Source organism: Dicentrarchus labrax, unplaced genomic scaffold (genome assembly GCF_905237075.1).
Source record: "Dicentrarchus labrax unplaced genomic scaffold, dlabrax2021, whole genome shotgun sequence".
Taxonomy (NCBI): domain Eukaryota; kingdom Metazoa; phylum Chordata; class Actinopteri; family Moronidae; genus Dicentrarchus; species Dicentrarchus labrax.
The window spans coordinates 12,453,940-12,465,948 of record NW_026136722.1 but is presented as its reverse complement, the minus strand read 5'-3'; the positions used below and the strand labels follow the sequence as shown (position 1 = coordinate 12,465,948).

The window sequence follows — 12,009 nt, the reverse complement described above, 5'->3', positions numbered from 1 at the left end:
ATGTGAAAAAATATACACAAGGAAGAGTTGCGCCATTATGACTCACAATGTAAGTAGTTCAGATGCCTAAATTATACAACATGAGTGTGTTCAAAGTGCTGTTGTTATGCTTGTCACGTCAATAACTACACAGCATTTTTTTGGGGAGATGAGTTCTGATTTTTGAGTGACAATTGTTTGTCAAGAGCTGATTGTTCTCACTGATGGAACAAACTGTATACTGTAAACACTAAGTAACATTGATAGTTTTATAGTGTATTCTGTCAGATATCATTGTGGGACCACTCCCACAGTAACACTGTTTTTATTCTTCCTGCTGTGTGAAAGCTAAGATATTAGTGACAGTGTGTGTGAAACACTCAAGGTACAGTACATACACACTACTCACCACTGGGTGGCTGTACACAAACATCCTGTCTTCTTTTGGTCACAAGTACTGCTGCTTTGAAAGATTTGGAAACAGCGTTATGCTGCTCATCACTGACCTAAATGGGTCAAATTGGAGTGGGTGCATTTTTCTAACCTTACAACAGTCAACAGTTTACATGATCACAGCACCGGAAATGTGTTGCTGCCTCCATTGTCGCAAGTTTGGAATGAGCTGTAATGTGGATGGCAGGATCAGCAGAATGTCGTTCTCTGTATTAATCTGTGATGTGCTGAACACACCACATCAGTGTGCACAAGCTCATTCTGCCACTTACACTTACAAGGCAAAATGGTTGGAGCAAAATACCTTTAAATACCAAAGCATATGTGGAGATTTCTATTCCCAGGGCATCCCCTCGGTTGAGCATTCATCGGGGGTTGCCCTTTTTCTAGGTTAGAGCAACAGCCCTTCAAAATGTCGGCGCTCATCTCCGCATCAAATACAAGTTTCTGTATGCAATACACCTCTCTTCTCTACAGAATAGCACTGGTATGACTCAAATGTACTGGAGAGGAGAAAAAGAAAAGAAGACTGACTTGCATCTCCATCTCAAGTTGCAGCAGTACGACTAATGAATACAGTAAGTGTCTGAATGACCTTTGAATGACTCAGAAAATTGAAGACATGAGTGTGATTTGAAGGTAAGATAGTGCAGTGGCTTGACACTGATTGGCACTGCATTCTTCATGCTGCTTAAGTCCATCAAAGTAGTTATAACTAATTTATATGAAATTGAAGAAGTAACAGTACAGAAAATAAGCACACTCATGAAGTAAACAAGTAAACATAAAAAGCATTCATTTCCAGTGTACTGTAATGGTTCCATTATGTGACAGCTGTAGGACTTTAATCAGACTAAGTGTTTGACTTGAAAGTCGGTTTTCCTTTTGTCTTGCTCCTAACTAAATTCTTCACTTGTTGTTTGCCATCGACACTTCAAGCAGTCGGGCCAGCTGGGGAAGTTCTCTAATGATGTGTCCAATGATGTGTCCATGGAAACAAGGCAAAGGGTCACATGTGTCTTATCACTCAACACAGGAAAAACATTCTGTTCAAATTTGAATTGAATTGATTCTGAAATTATGTCAAAACACATCAAAATCAGAGATGAGTCTCACTTTTTCTTTTCCCTCATTAGAGTATTAGAGAAGGTCTGATGTTATTCTCTAGAGTCAAGCTTTATTCTTCTTGTTGGTCTGTGTCTGTGTTATTCCCCGCTTATTCACAGCTCAGGAGGCACTCACAATCAGTAATAAGAGAAAATCCCCTTATTTGTTAAACATGCATTGGGTGAGAAAATACCTTTGAGCTGAAAACAGTGGATGGACCACTGAACTGCAGCTATTATCTTTTTGAATGCTCAAGTGCTTGCCCAACGTACAGCTGAAGTGTTGGGTTATTGCTTTGTCTTTGAATGTGAGGTGGCTCCAAAATGGTTTGGAGTCTTGAGCTTGCGCCAGGGATTTGCAATACCACGCTACATTATCTCTAAAACAGATCAGATTTGCTGTTACCTGCGGCGTTATAAACTAATTTTAGTCTTAGTAATTGATTTTTCACATGACACAATAAAAGCTTTAAAATTGGCTCTTATATAGATTATTGTAGGTAAACAGTGATAAGGTTACTCCCTTATCGTTGATAAGCTTTGACTTTGTTGATGCTGATGAAGGGTTCCATTCGTGAATTGTCAGTCCTGCACGGTGAGATGGTGTCTGACTGCAGCTTCTGTTATAATGGCCATGTGTGAAATAATTTCTATGCTTAGAGAAAGGCACCTCTCCCTACAAGCATATAATTAGTGTTCCTGTGCCTATTTAAAGCATTTGTGCACATGCCTTCCGTTCATGTGTCTTAATGTGCAAACAGACGAGTGAGAAAACGCTGGATGTGTCCTCTGATACAGGAGCTTCATAGTGCTCTTCATTATCTGCTCAACCTTATTTGCATGTGCTGTAAATATTACTAAGTGAGACTGCCAATCGACGAAGCACTGACACAGAATTGTTAAAACAGGTGTCAGTGCCAGGAGTCAATTCAAATAACATGAAGGAAATTGTGTTTATATTCATTATACATTAATCCCACGCTTAATCCACTATTAATCAGCAGGAAATGTAATACTGCACATCTCCAGTGGCTAATGTAATTATGGGGAGGTTTTTAAGAAATCTCATATTTGGTAGAATTTTAAGCCATCTATCATATTGGGTTGCCATGGCAGGCTCAGTGCTGTACTAACATAATGGTGGACAAACAACTGGCTTTAGGGCAGTGACTCTTATTCCTCATGGTGCATTTATTTTTTAATGGAAACCCACATACAAGGGTATTACAGTTGTTTTAGTGGCAGCTACATGTGTCCGCTGTATAGTGTAGTAGAATATATTTGTGTCATTTTGAATGTTTTGTTTGTATAAATAAATAAAGCAGACTAAATAGGCTATAAGGAAAATTAAAACAAAAAATAGAGCCAGCGTTTACCCTTCTTCAGTTGTTAATAAGAAGTCATTATTTCATAGGCAAATCTATGATTTAGCCTACAAATTGACACACTATGAAAAAATTGGATTTTTCTTTATTTTTCCGTTCACTGAGACCTACTGCACACATGTGGAGCCTGCGGTGGCTTCTTGTACTCCTGAGAACCCTTTAAGGTTCGTTTAGATGTAACCAAATTAAAGCAGTGGAAGAGCTCATTAGGCAGAACAAAGTAAAAGTACGTGGATCCCAGTCTGATTGACAGCTGAACCTGCTCCCCTCCGTCGCTGAGAGGATTTTTCTCGGCGACATCCCTCAGCAACAGTCAAATGATGCCTTCAGGTGCACACCGTAAACTCCTACTTTTCATTTCATTCAAGCGTCTGTGGTTAGAACTGATCTGTAAAGAGTAACCCAGGCATGGACAGTTGAAATAACAGTAGTTAATCAAGAACATCTGAAACTTTTCTACAAAATAGAAGATGTTTATCTTTTTAAGCTGACAGTATCATGTTACATATAGCTAATGCAAGGAATAACACCACAATGTCACTTTGCAGATGCTATTGCATTATTAGTTCAAGTGCAACTCCAGTTGTGAGTACATGTGCTGTTATTAATTGTGTAAAACGTAATAATAGACATAGTGTCATTTGATTGTGTGTGATACTTTAAATTAGGACCCATGGCACAAACTCAAGCATGAACAGATTGTCTTATCTTATCATATGTAATCTTAATGGAATTCCAGCATGACTGGACATGATGATGAGGATGATTTTGCATATAGACTCTTAACTCTTATTGAGAAATATAAATAAAGTTGATGTCTGTGCTCCATAACAAATGCAGTTTCACATTTATATCATCCCCCTGGTTGCCCCTATATTACAAATAAATGCAACATAAGTGCCCTCTTGGATGCCCCAATACATAAGTAGATAAAACGTGTTTTCTACTGCTTGTGTCCCTCCTCATGGAGCTGTTGCTCAAGTGTAAAACAGCAAAAAGTGTAAAACAGCAACAGGTAGGCTACACACAAATACACAAATCAGTTGTTCCCACATCTCCACCCACATCATTTCAGAACTAATTTTTTTCTTCAATACAATTAAATGAAATTTTAAAAAAAATCACAATATCTCCAGTTGCATTGCGCCTCAACCATCTTTGTGTCGTGCGGTCAACGCGTAATGGCGATATTTCCGACATTAGTCGAGGGCAGGGAAGTGTCGCTGCACTTCCTATGGCCATATTTGGGTGAGCATCGGTGGAGCGTGAGCCCAGGAAAGCATTTCGAAGGACCAAAATGAGCTTTTGTCTGCCGTCTATCACCAGAAAAATATCCAAACGTTGTTTTCACCTAAGTTGACTGCGTCACGCTCGCAGAGGAAGCGGCGTCCTGCAGCAGAGAGACAGCTTTGATTCACGGGAACTCTGACACGCGCAGCAGCAAAAACATTTCACACTGGAAAACTGTCAGCAGACACAGGTAAACTGGATTTTTATCATTTAACGGAATGAAAAAAAATGACCTCTTTGGTTTAGAATAATTAAAGTAAAAAATGTGCCTCAGCTTTACAGATTCATACTGTCGTTATTAAGGAGGACGGTTTATTGGCACCTGTTGATCTGAATTTTCTTGTAGTTGGACATCATTTTAAATGAGCCTTTTTTTCCATGGAGGATAAAGTTCTGTTTATGCTCAGTTAATGTTAATGTATGAATGAATATGTGAACGAGACTTATAACTCATCAATAAGACCTGCTCCACTTTTTTTGTGAGAGGAAACATCATAAATGCTTTACTATGTCTGCCATATGGCCAAAAGTTTCCCTTCTGCTCATTATAAAGATCTTAAACACAATACAACCTGATCACTTGCTCAACTTGTCTCTGTGTGGAACCAGATTCAGGCGGCTTCTGGAAATCCATTTCAGTAAAATGTTGCATAATGTTGGATTCACCTAAACTTGACAGGTGGATAACATGCATGGTTTCATGAGGTTTATTTATTGTTCTACCTTTTTTTTTTTTTTTTTGTAAATGTTCTCCTGTTATGTAACCTAATGAAAGCTAGAAACGCCCCACACCCATCAAGAATCAACACACACACACACACACACATAGGTGCAGAGCAGCACCACATCAGATGGAGATAAAGCATACATTTGGCATTGAGGACATGATATTCTACTCATGAACAATGGTTACAAACACCTTGAATGCACTTTTTGAAACATCTTGTGTTAGAAGATGTGCTTAATTCTGCCTTTAAAGAATGACAGTTGTATCTGTCAAGAGAATAAAGGCAGATTTAGACCTCTGGATCTTGATGTGATTTTAACCCCTTCAGCACCATGCTGAGCTTCATACTGTGTATAAATCAATCTTGTGCTTTGGGGATGTTTGTGAAGTGAGCGCTCTCTCTCTCTCTCTTTCTCGTTTTCACACATATACACAATTATCTTTTTCCCTAGTGACAGCAACAGCAATTTTGAGCGTGTAATTTACCTGTGCTTTTAATACTGACAATAATTAAATGTGTAGCAGATTAAAAGGGTAATAAAAAGGAACTATGTTTCATTATTCAACAAGTGCATGAAACTGCAGTCTAATAGAAAAGAAGCTCTGGTTGTTGTGGGCAGAATTGATGTGTCTCTCCTCATCTTTTCTTAAGAAGCTGCCTGCTGCAGGTCATAACTCCACTTTGGACTAATCATTATGAGTCCATTAGTCATTAATTAATCATTACCTCTTATTATTATACAGTATATAGGTGGTCATTACTCAAAAACCTGTCTGTAAAAAAGCAGCTTCCCCAGTGTTTTCCTTTTGCCACTCATTCACAGCCATCATTAAAAGGTTATGGTAATGTCGTACAAAGATAGTATTCAGTTGTTCTGTTCGGAAGTATACGCCATTAATTGTAGCGTGTGTGTGTGAGCAATTGTATGACTTCAGAGCATCAGTTGTATTGTAGCACAGTGTCTATGCAGATTGATATTTTTTGAGTAAACTATGGAGGTGGCATTATTGCCTCTGCATAAAGACTCAATGGCTGCTATATTTGACAGCAGTGTTACTGCTGGAGTGAGTGTTTTCAGGGTGACAAAGGGTGTATTATCTGTGCTATAATAAGCAAGGATTTGTACCATTGTTTAAGTTTTATATTTTGTCTGTGGCTGTCAGTAATTTCTGCTGCCTGGCTGGGGTGCAGACGCCCTTTACCAAAGCTCACAACCGCCAATTCCTGGGATTTTCTCCGGCAATCAATTTCCAAGCCGAAGTGCCTGTCATGTGCCCTGACAACACAGACACTGGGAGCTTTTGGGAATAGATGGCTAGATTCACTGGTTTTTTGGGGGGGCTAGAGCTGGCTGGATTATAGATTATGTGTTATCTACAGGTGCATACAGTATAGATCACACTGATGTCTACACATTTACACATCCAATCCATTGGAAAGCTTGTTAAAGGACTGACAGCTTGATCAAATATATGTATGTCCCTGAGGGCAAGTCACATAATAACATTGATACCCCATGATGATCTTGGTTTCTGTCTAAAGGGTTATAAGGATGCTTTTAACAGCAGAAACACTCCAGAATAATCTACTTACAGTTATGATATGAATGTATATACCCTCAGGCTGATGTGGTTAAATTAATTGAAAAAGGAACGCAAAGGTTAAAACGGGCACATCTTGTTTGATTCAATTACACAAACTGTCAGCGTCACCATCAAAGGAGACGGTTAATATTTCCCTTTCATTTTTGTGACTCAGGAGGAATGTAATGAATTAAATGCATGCCCCTAATTGCATTGATTGAAAGACAAAGAAATGTAGAAAACCATAATCCTCCTCCCCCTCTCCCTCTCCCTGTTTCCCCCATTTGAAAGACTCAACAACACTCTAAAGGGGAAAGCTTTCACACTCAAACACACACGTGGAGAAGTGCTCAACAACAAAAGACTAATGACTTAGAAAAACCACACAAAGGCTAATCTTGAGGTGTCTGAGGCGGCTAATGACCGACTGGAGCAGAACACATTGAAAAGCTTGTTTCTTTATTGACCCCCTACAGTATCTCTTGCTGCCATTTGTCTGATGTACACGATGCAAACACGGAAACGGGAACGGAATGCGAAGAAAGAACAAAAGTTAAGATGTACAATGTCACATTGAAGTATAATCCATGATTAAATTGGCACATTGACAGGTTGAGATCCTATACGAGGGAGGCAGTGTTTTATTTGCCCCTGGATTATAGCTGTTTTATATATTTGTCTGTGCTAGTTTAGTTCACAAGATTGTGGCCTGTGGTGACTGCTCTAAGTATCAGTATGAACTGTCTGTATATAATTCTGTCCATGTTTGGCTGCGTTAAGGTGAACACATTTTAACATCAAGGGTCTTTTTTTCAGCCTTTGTAGAATTCCATTTACCTGTATTTACCAGCTCCTTTTCCTCTGCTGTTACCATAGAGACACTGCATCCCTATCAGCAAGGCGCCTTTGGCTGCCGGGCTCATTGGCTTTCTCAGGAGAGAGACACTGGTGAGCAAGTGTTTCCCTGGCACGACTTCGGCACCAATGTAGCGAGAAAGGCATTTACTTGGCTTTGACAGTGTTTCCTTGGCAGCCAGTGCCCCACCGTCGGTGGCACGTCGACCCGTTTTGTCACTATGGGTTGACGGCTGAGACAGAGTGAAATCCAGTTGGGAGAGATCCACTCCCGTAATTGAAATGAGTTCACCTGGGAGACAGCTGCTCTGCGGTGCCTGTTAGCTGTCAACAGTCCATGCCTACCAGCCTTCAGTAGTGGATGTGATGTGATGCCTGAGCAGGTTTTCTTTGTCTATGACACCACAGTTTAAAGTTGGAAATTTTTTTTTTCCTGTTTACCACAGTGAGGAAACATGCTTCAGGTATTTCAGCTATGCTGCCTTTTAAAGAGGTCATGATGAGAGAATAACACTGTTGTCTCCAAGTAAGTCGAGCATAAAGCAGCAAACACTTTCTCACTTTCCAAAGCTGTAGCCTCTCACTGATGTTCAGTGAGAAAATGCACATAAATGCAGCGTTGTGTTAGCAGTCAAAGTGGAGGGCTGAGAAATTGGGACTTTCTGATACGCATGAAGAAATATAATATTTAAATAGAACATATTCAGCATAATATCCTACATAGTGATGATACGTACATAGACTCAACAGAGGTGGAACTTCCTGTTAGACCTCTTATGAAGAGTTAACGTCAATAACACAAACCCAAATAGATCAGCATCAGTCACAGATATACATCCATCATATTTAGCCATGTTTTACAGCTATGGTTTTTCATTTATATTCTCATAAAATGAGTTAAAGTCAGGAAGCATTAGGCTGCTGAAACAATATTTAGTGTGTTTTTTAAGCTGTTAAAGGCCCCTAGGGTTGACAGACTTACAATCTGCAATCAAACAGGTAATGAGTGCCAACCTAACCTCTCATTTCAGTGGCAGTAATAGTAAAAACTTTTGCAGTTTACCCTGCTGTTTCTTATCCTTGTGGATAAATAGTATCTAAACTTAGCCCTCATATTTATGACATGTTTCCAGTGCAGCTACAATGGAGATTGACAGCGGAAAGTATCAACAACTCAGAGATTCAGTCAGATGCTAAGACCAAGAGCGTTCTCGAGACTTTTAGCAGTGACATTTGAAGAGCACACAAGAATAAATCCATCACACGAGAGGCAGCCACTCACTTCAATAGATCTTAATGCAATACCACAAGACATGTTGACAACTAGTTGACTGGCTGAATGTTTACATTTGATTGAAGAACAACCTTATAGCTACCATTTTGGAAAATCTCTTGAGTAAACTCCTTAAGCACATTGAAAATTACACTTGATGATATCTGACAGAGAGCGAGTATCGACACTTCAGTCTAATAGAGGAAAGTGCGGATACTCTAAGTGGATAACAGGTGTCAGCCTCCCGGATCGATAGCATACTGTCCTTTGGCTCAGCCAATGATGCAACTCGTACCGTGAATTTCTGGCTTGCTCCAAGCTGGAAAGCCGACTGCACGCTGCTGGCCTGGAGCACTGATTGAGCAGTCACACAGGCAAATATGTTTCATTTTCTGGATCCATTTGATGTCAGCACTGCAATTCAAAACAGGCGATTTTCTGCAGTGCCATCCAAAAAAATTAAAAACAAAATCAACATTGCTTGTAAAATGGGCACATCAGCTCAGAATCTCTGTCCACAAGCACACTGAGCTAATTGTCTTCTATTACAGTTTGTTAATAACAGTGACTATTGTGTCTTTTGCCAGCTGGAGAATCAGAACAAGCTCCCAGCCCACGGTTCATTGCTTCTTTTTCACAAGTATGTACGGGCATTGGCTGTCAACTGTTGAAAAGAGTGTCTGACTGTCTGAGTCTGTCTGACTGTCTTCTGAAACAACTTCTCCATCAATCAAACCATCTCTCTTGTGTCCCTGTCATTCCTCTTTTTTTGAGTGCTCTGTCTCTTCTCTGTTCATCGGCACGCTGACTTTTGGAGGCTCACAAAAGACTCACAGTCATCCAGGTGGAGCCAGTCCCATTAAAAACACCTTGCATCACAGTTTAAATTCTATAAATTGGACGAGAGGGGACAAAAGTGATTGGATGCTATTAATGAGTCTCTTTCATTTGACAGTCAGCTTCACTCTCTTCCTCAGTTGCCAGGCAGATGTGCAAGCATCCTTGAGTGTTTTGCTGGAACAACTACTGACATTTATGTGATGCAATCACATCATTTTTATGCTTTTTCTCCTTGAAATGAATAAATGAAACATAGCCTGCACTGTAAACAGCCTCGTTGGCACAGAGGCTTGAAATGTTGTGTTGTACTTGAAAAATGTGGCAGCTAATAAATGTATTCTGTTCCTGTGAGGGTTTAGTGAAAAACTTCAATATTGGACCACAGGTATTTATAGATGCCCAACCTTCTGTCGAGATTAAAGGGATTAACTTCTAATAAAGGGTAGATATACTGCAGACACATAATGAAGTGCAGTGTCTGACTTTTGACAAAAAAAAGGTCATAGTGGGGCATTACACTTTTTTTTCAATTCTATGGCCCTTGAGAATACAGTATATTTCTATTAAACCTTTTTTATGTTACACAGAGCAGTTTATACTTTAGCTTCCTGTGCCCACAGACTCAGACTGCAGACTCGGCTTCGGTCATAGTTAATAGACTAAATTGAAAAGCAATTGATGTTGCTATTGCAAAGAAACTGTAAAGTTTGCTTACTAAACGTTTTCTTTATAACTTTTTTCTTTGTCCCTTTGGTTGAGGAAAATGCAGACATCAACAATTTCATTAAATAGCCCTGAACAGAAAAGTTTATTTTATTCCTTAGCTCTTCCTCTGTGGGGAGCACTGGCAGTGCACAATATGTTACGAGGTCATATAATTCAGTTATAGTTTAAAGACACCATGAAGCCAAAATGAGAATTTAGTTTATGGCACTCTGTCTCAGGGAATTGCTTAGCAACACAGTGCCAATCTCTCTAAGGTCGCCACACCTCATTTTTCTAAATTCATATTTCACTCACAATAACCAGAGTAAAATTTTTTCTACAGATGCTTAGATAACAGTCCTGCTTCTGTTAAAGTATGATTTTATGTAAGGTTTATTTATTGAATATTATGCCTCTGTTCCTATTTATACCTTTCCATTGTAATATTATATTTAGGTCGGTTAATGAAAACAACAACAACAACAATAACAAAAAAATCTATCCATTTTTTAAAATGGATTGATTTTCTTTGCCAAGGGTCAGACAACATTGTTATTATATGTTGTTATATATGAAGCTATAACCAGCAGCTGGCTAACTTGGCTTAACATAAAGACTGGAGACAGGTGGAAAGACTCACTGTTTGAAACTCTTGTGCATCGCCAGCTTCTCAGTGTCTCTGTGCCACTAGATGTTACTATTACTGAAAAATGTGTATTGTTTTGCACAAAGAGGATGAAATTGTAAATTATTCTATTATTCAGTTTAATTGTAGGTTATGTTACTTTTGTTGTGCAGAGGTTTTTACTGAATATGCTTCTTATTAAACCACCAGTGTTTTTTTTTATTATTAGACTACCTCTCTGTAAACTTTCAAATTGGTCCAACAACTCTGCAAGCCCAGAGTACAGCACTCTTTTCCTACAAACTCTGTTTTTGACCCTCAGTAAAACTCTTAATATTCTATAAATGTTTGTTTGACTGAGCTGTTTTTTTATATTCTGGGTGCAACTATTAGATTCTCTTATAGTTTTAACCATGCAGATGTTGAGACATTCAGGAAACATTTGCTAAACATTGCTTTTACTTAGCTCTATTTTCTTGCCATTTTGTTTTAGTGGTACAACAGATTATGTTTCTGTTATGGGGCACTTTTGGCTCTGCAAGGCTTCTTCATTTGCATATTTTGTACAAAGTGTGGTCCCAAAAAAGAAGGCTGATTTGACGCTGAACTGACCATGCTCAAAGGTGGGAGATAAATTTAACACCCTGTGGCACCAGTCAGGCTAAGACAGAAATAGAACACACCTTCAGCTGAGGAAGAGTATAATTATGTTAAAAGAGCAAGGGGTGGGGGGTGATTATGCAGCTGATTAGACCAAAAGAATCCCCTGAAACAACAGGTATATAAATATGATCCTACAGCTGAAATTAAATGTATTTTGACTCACTTCCCCAAACGCTGTACATCAGGGTTCTGATGTTTGCTCTTTGTGTCTGCTCTGGCAGTGAAAGATCATGACAACGCTGCTGGACCTGAAGAGTAGTGTGCTGAGGCAGGTGCAGAGGAGCCAGTCGCTGAGGAGCCGAAGGGAGCCACCGCCAACCGCCAGCAGCCCCCTCACACACTGTCCTGACCCCTTACCTCGCAGGTGAGTCACCGATGTACACACAGACACACTTAAAGTACTATAGCTGGATTCCGGTCATTATGAAGGTTTTTCACGGATGTGGCATTTGGGACACTTGGTGCTGTTTCGTTTAAGATCTCCTGGAGTTTCTTTTGTGACTGTTTTTACACTGCTGTCATTC

At 39.4% G+C, this 12,009-nt stretch overlaps 1 protein-coding gene across 1 annotated transcript in view; it reads left to right on the top strand.

Annotated features, from left to right (window-relative positions):
* Positions 1–4,102: 4,102 nt before the first annotated feature.
* Positions 4,103–12,009, top strand: part of baiap3 (BAI1 associated protein 3) — a 34,943-nt gene continuing 27,036 nt past the window's right edge. The window contains exons 1-2 of the mRNA XM_051388065.1: positions 4,103–4,403; positions 11,707–11,849. Of these exons, the coding sequence (XP_051244025.1) occupies positions 11,716–11,849 (134 nt within the window). The 5' untranslated portion in view covers positions 4,103–4,403; positions 11,707–11,715. The remainder of the gene's footprint in view (positions 4,404–11,706; positions 11,850–12,009) is intronic.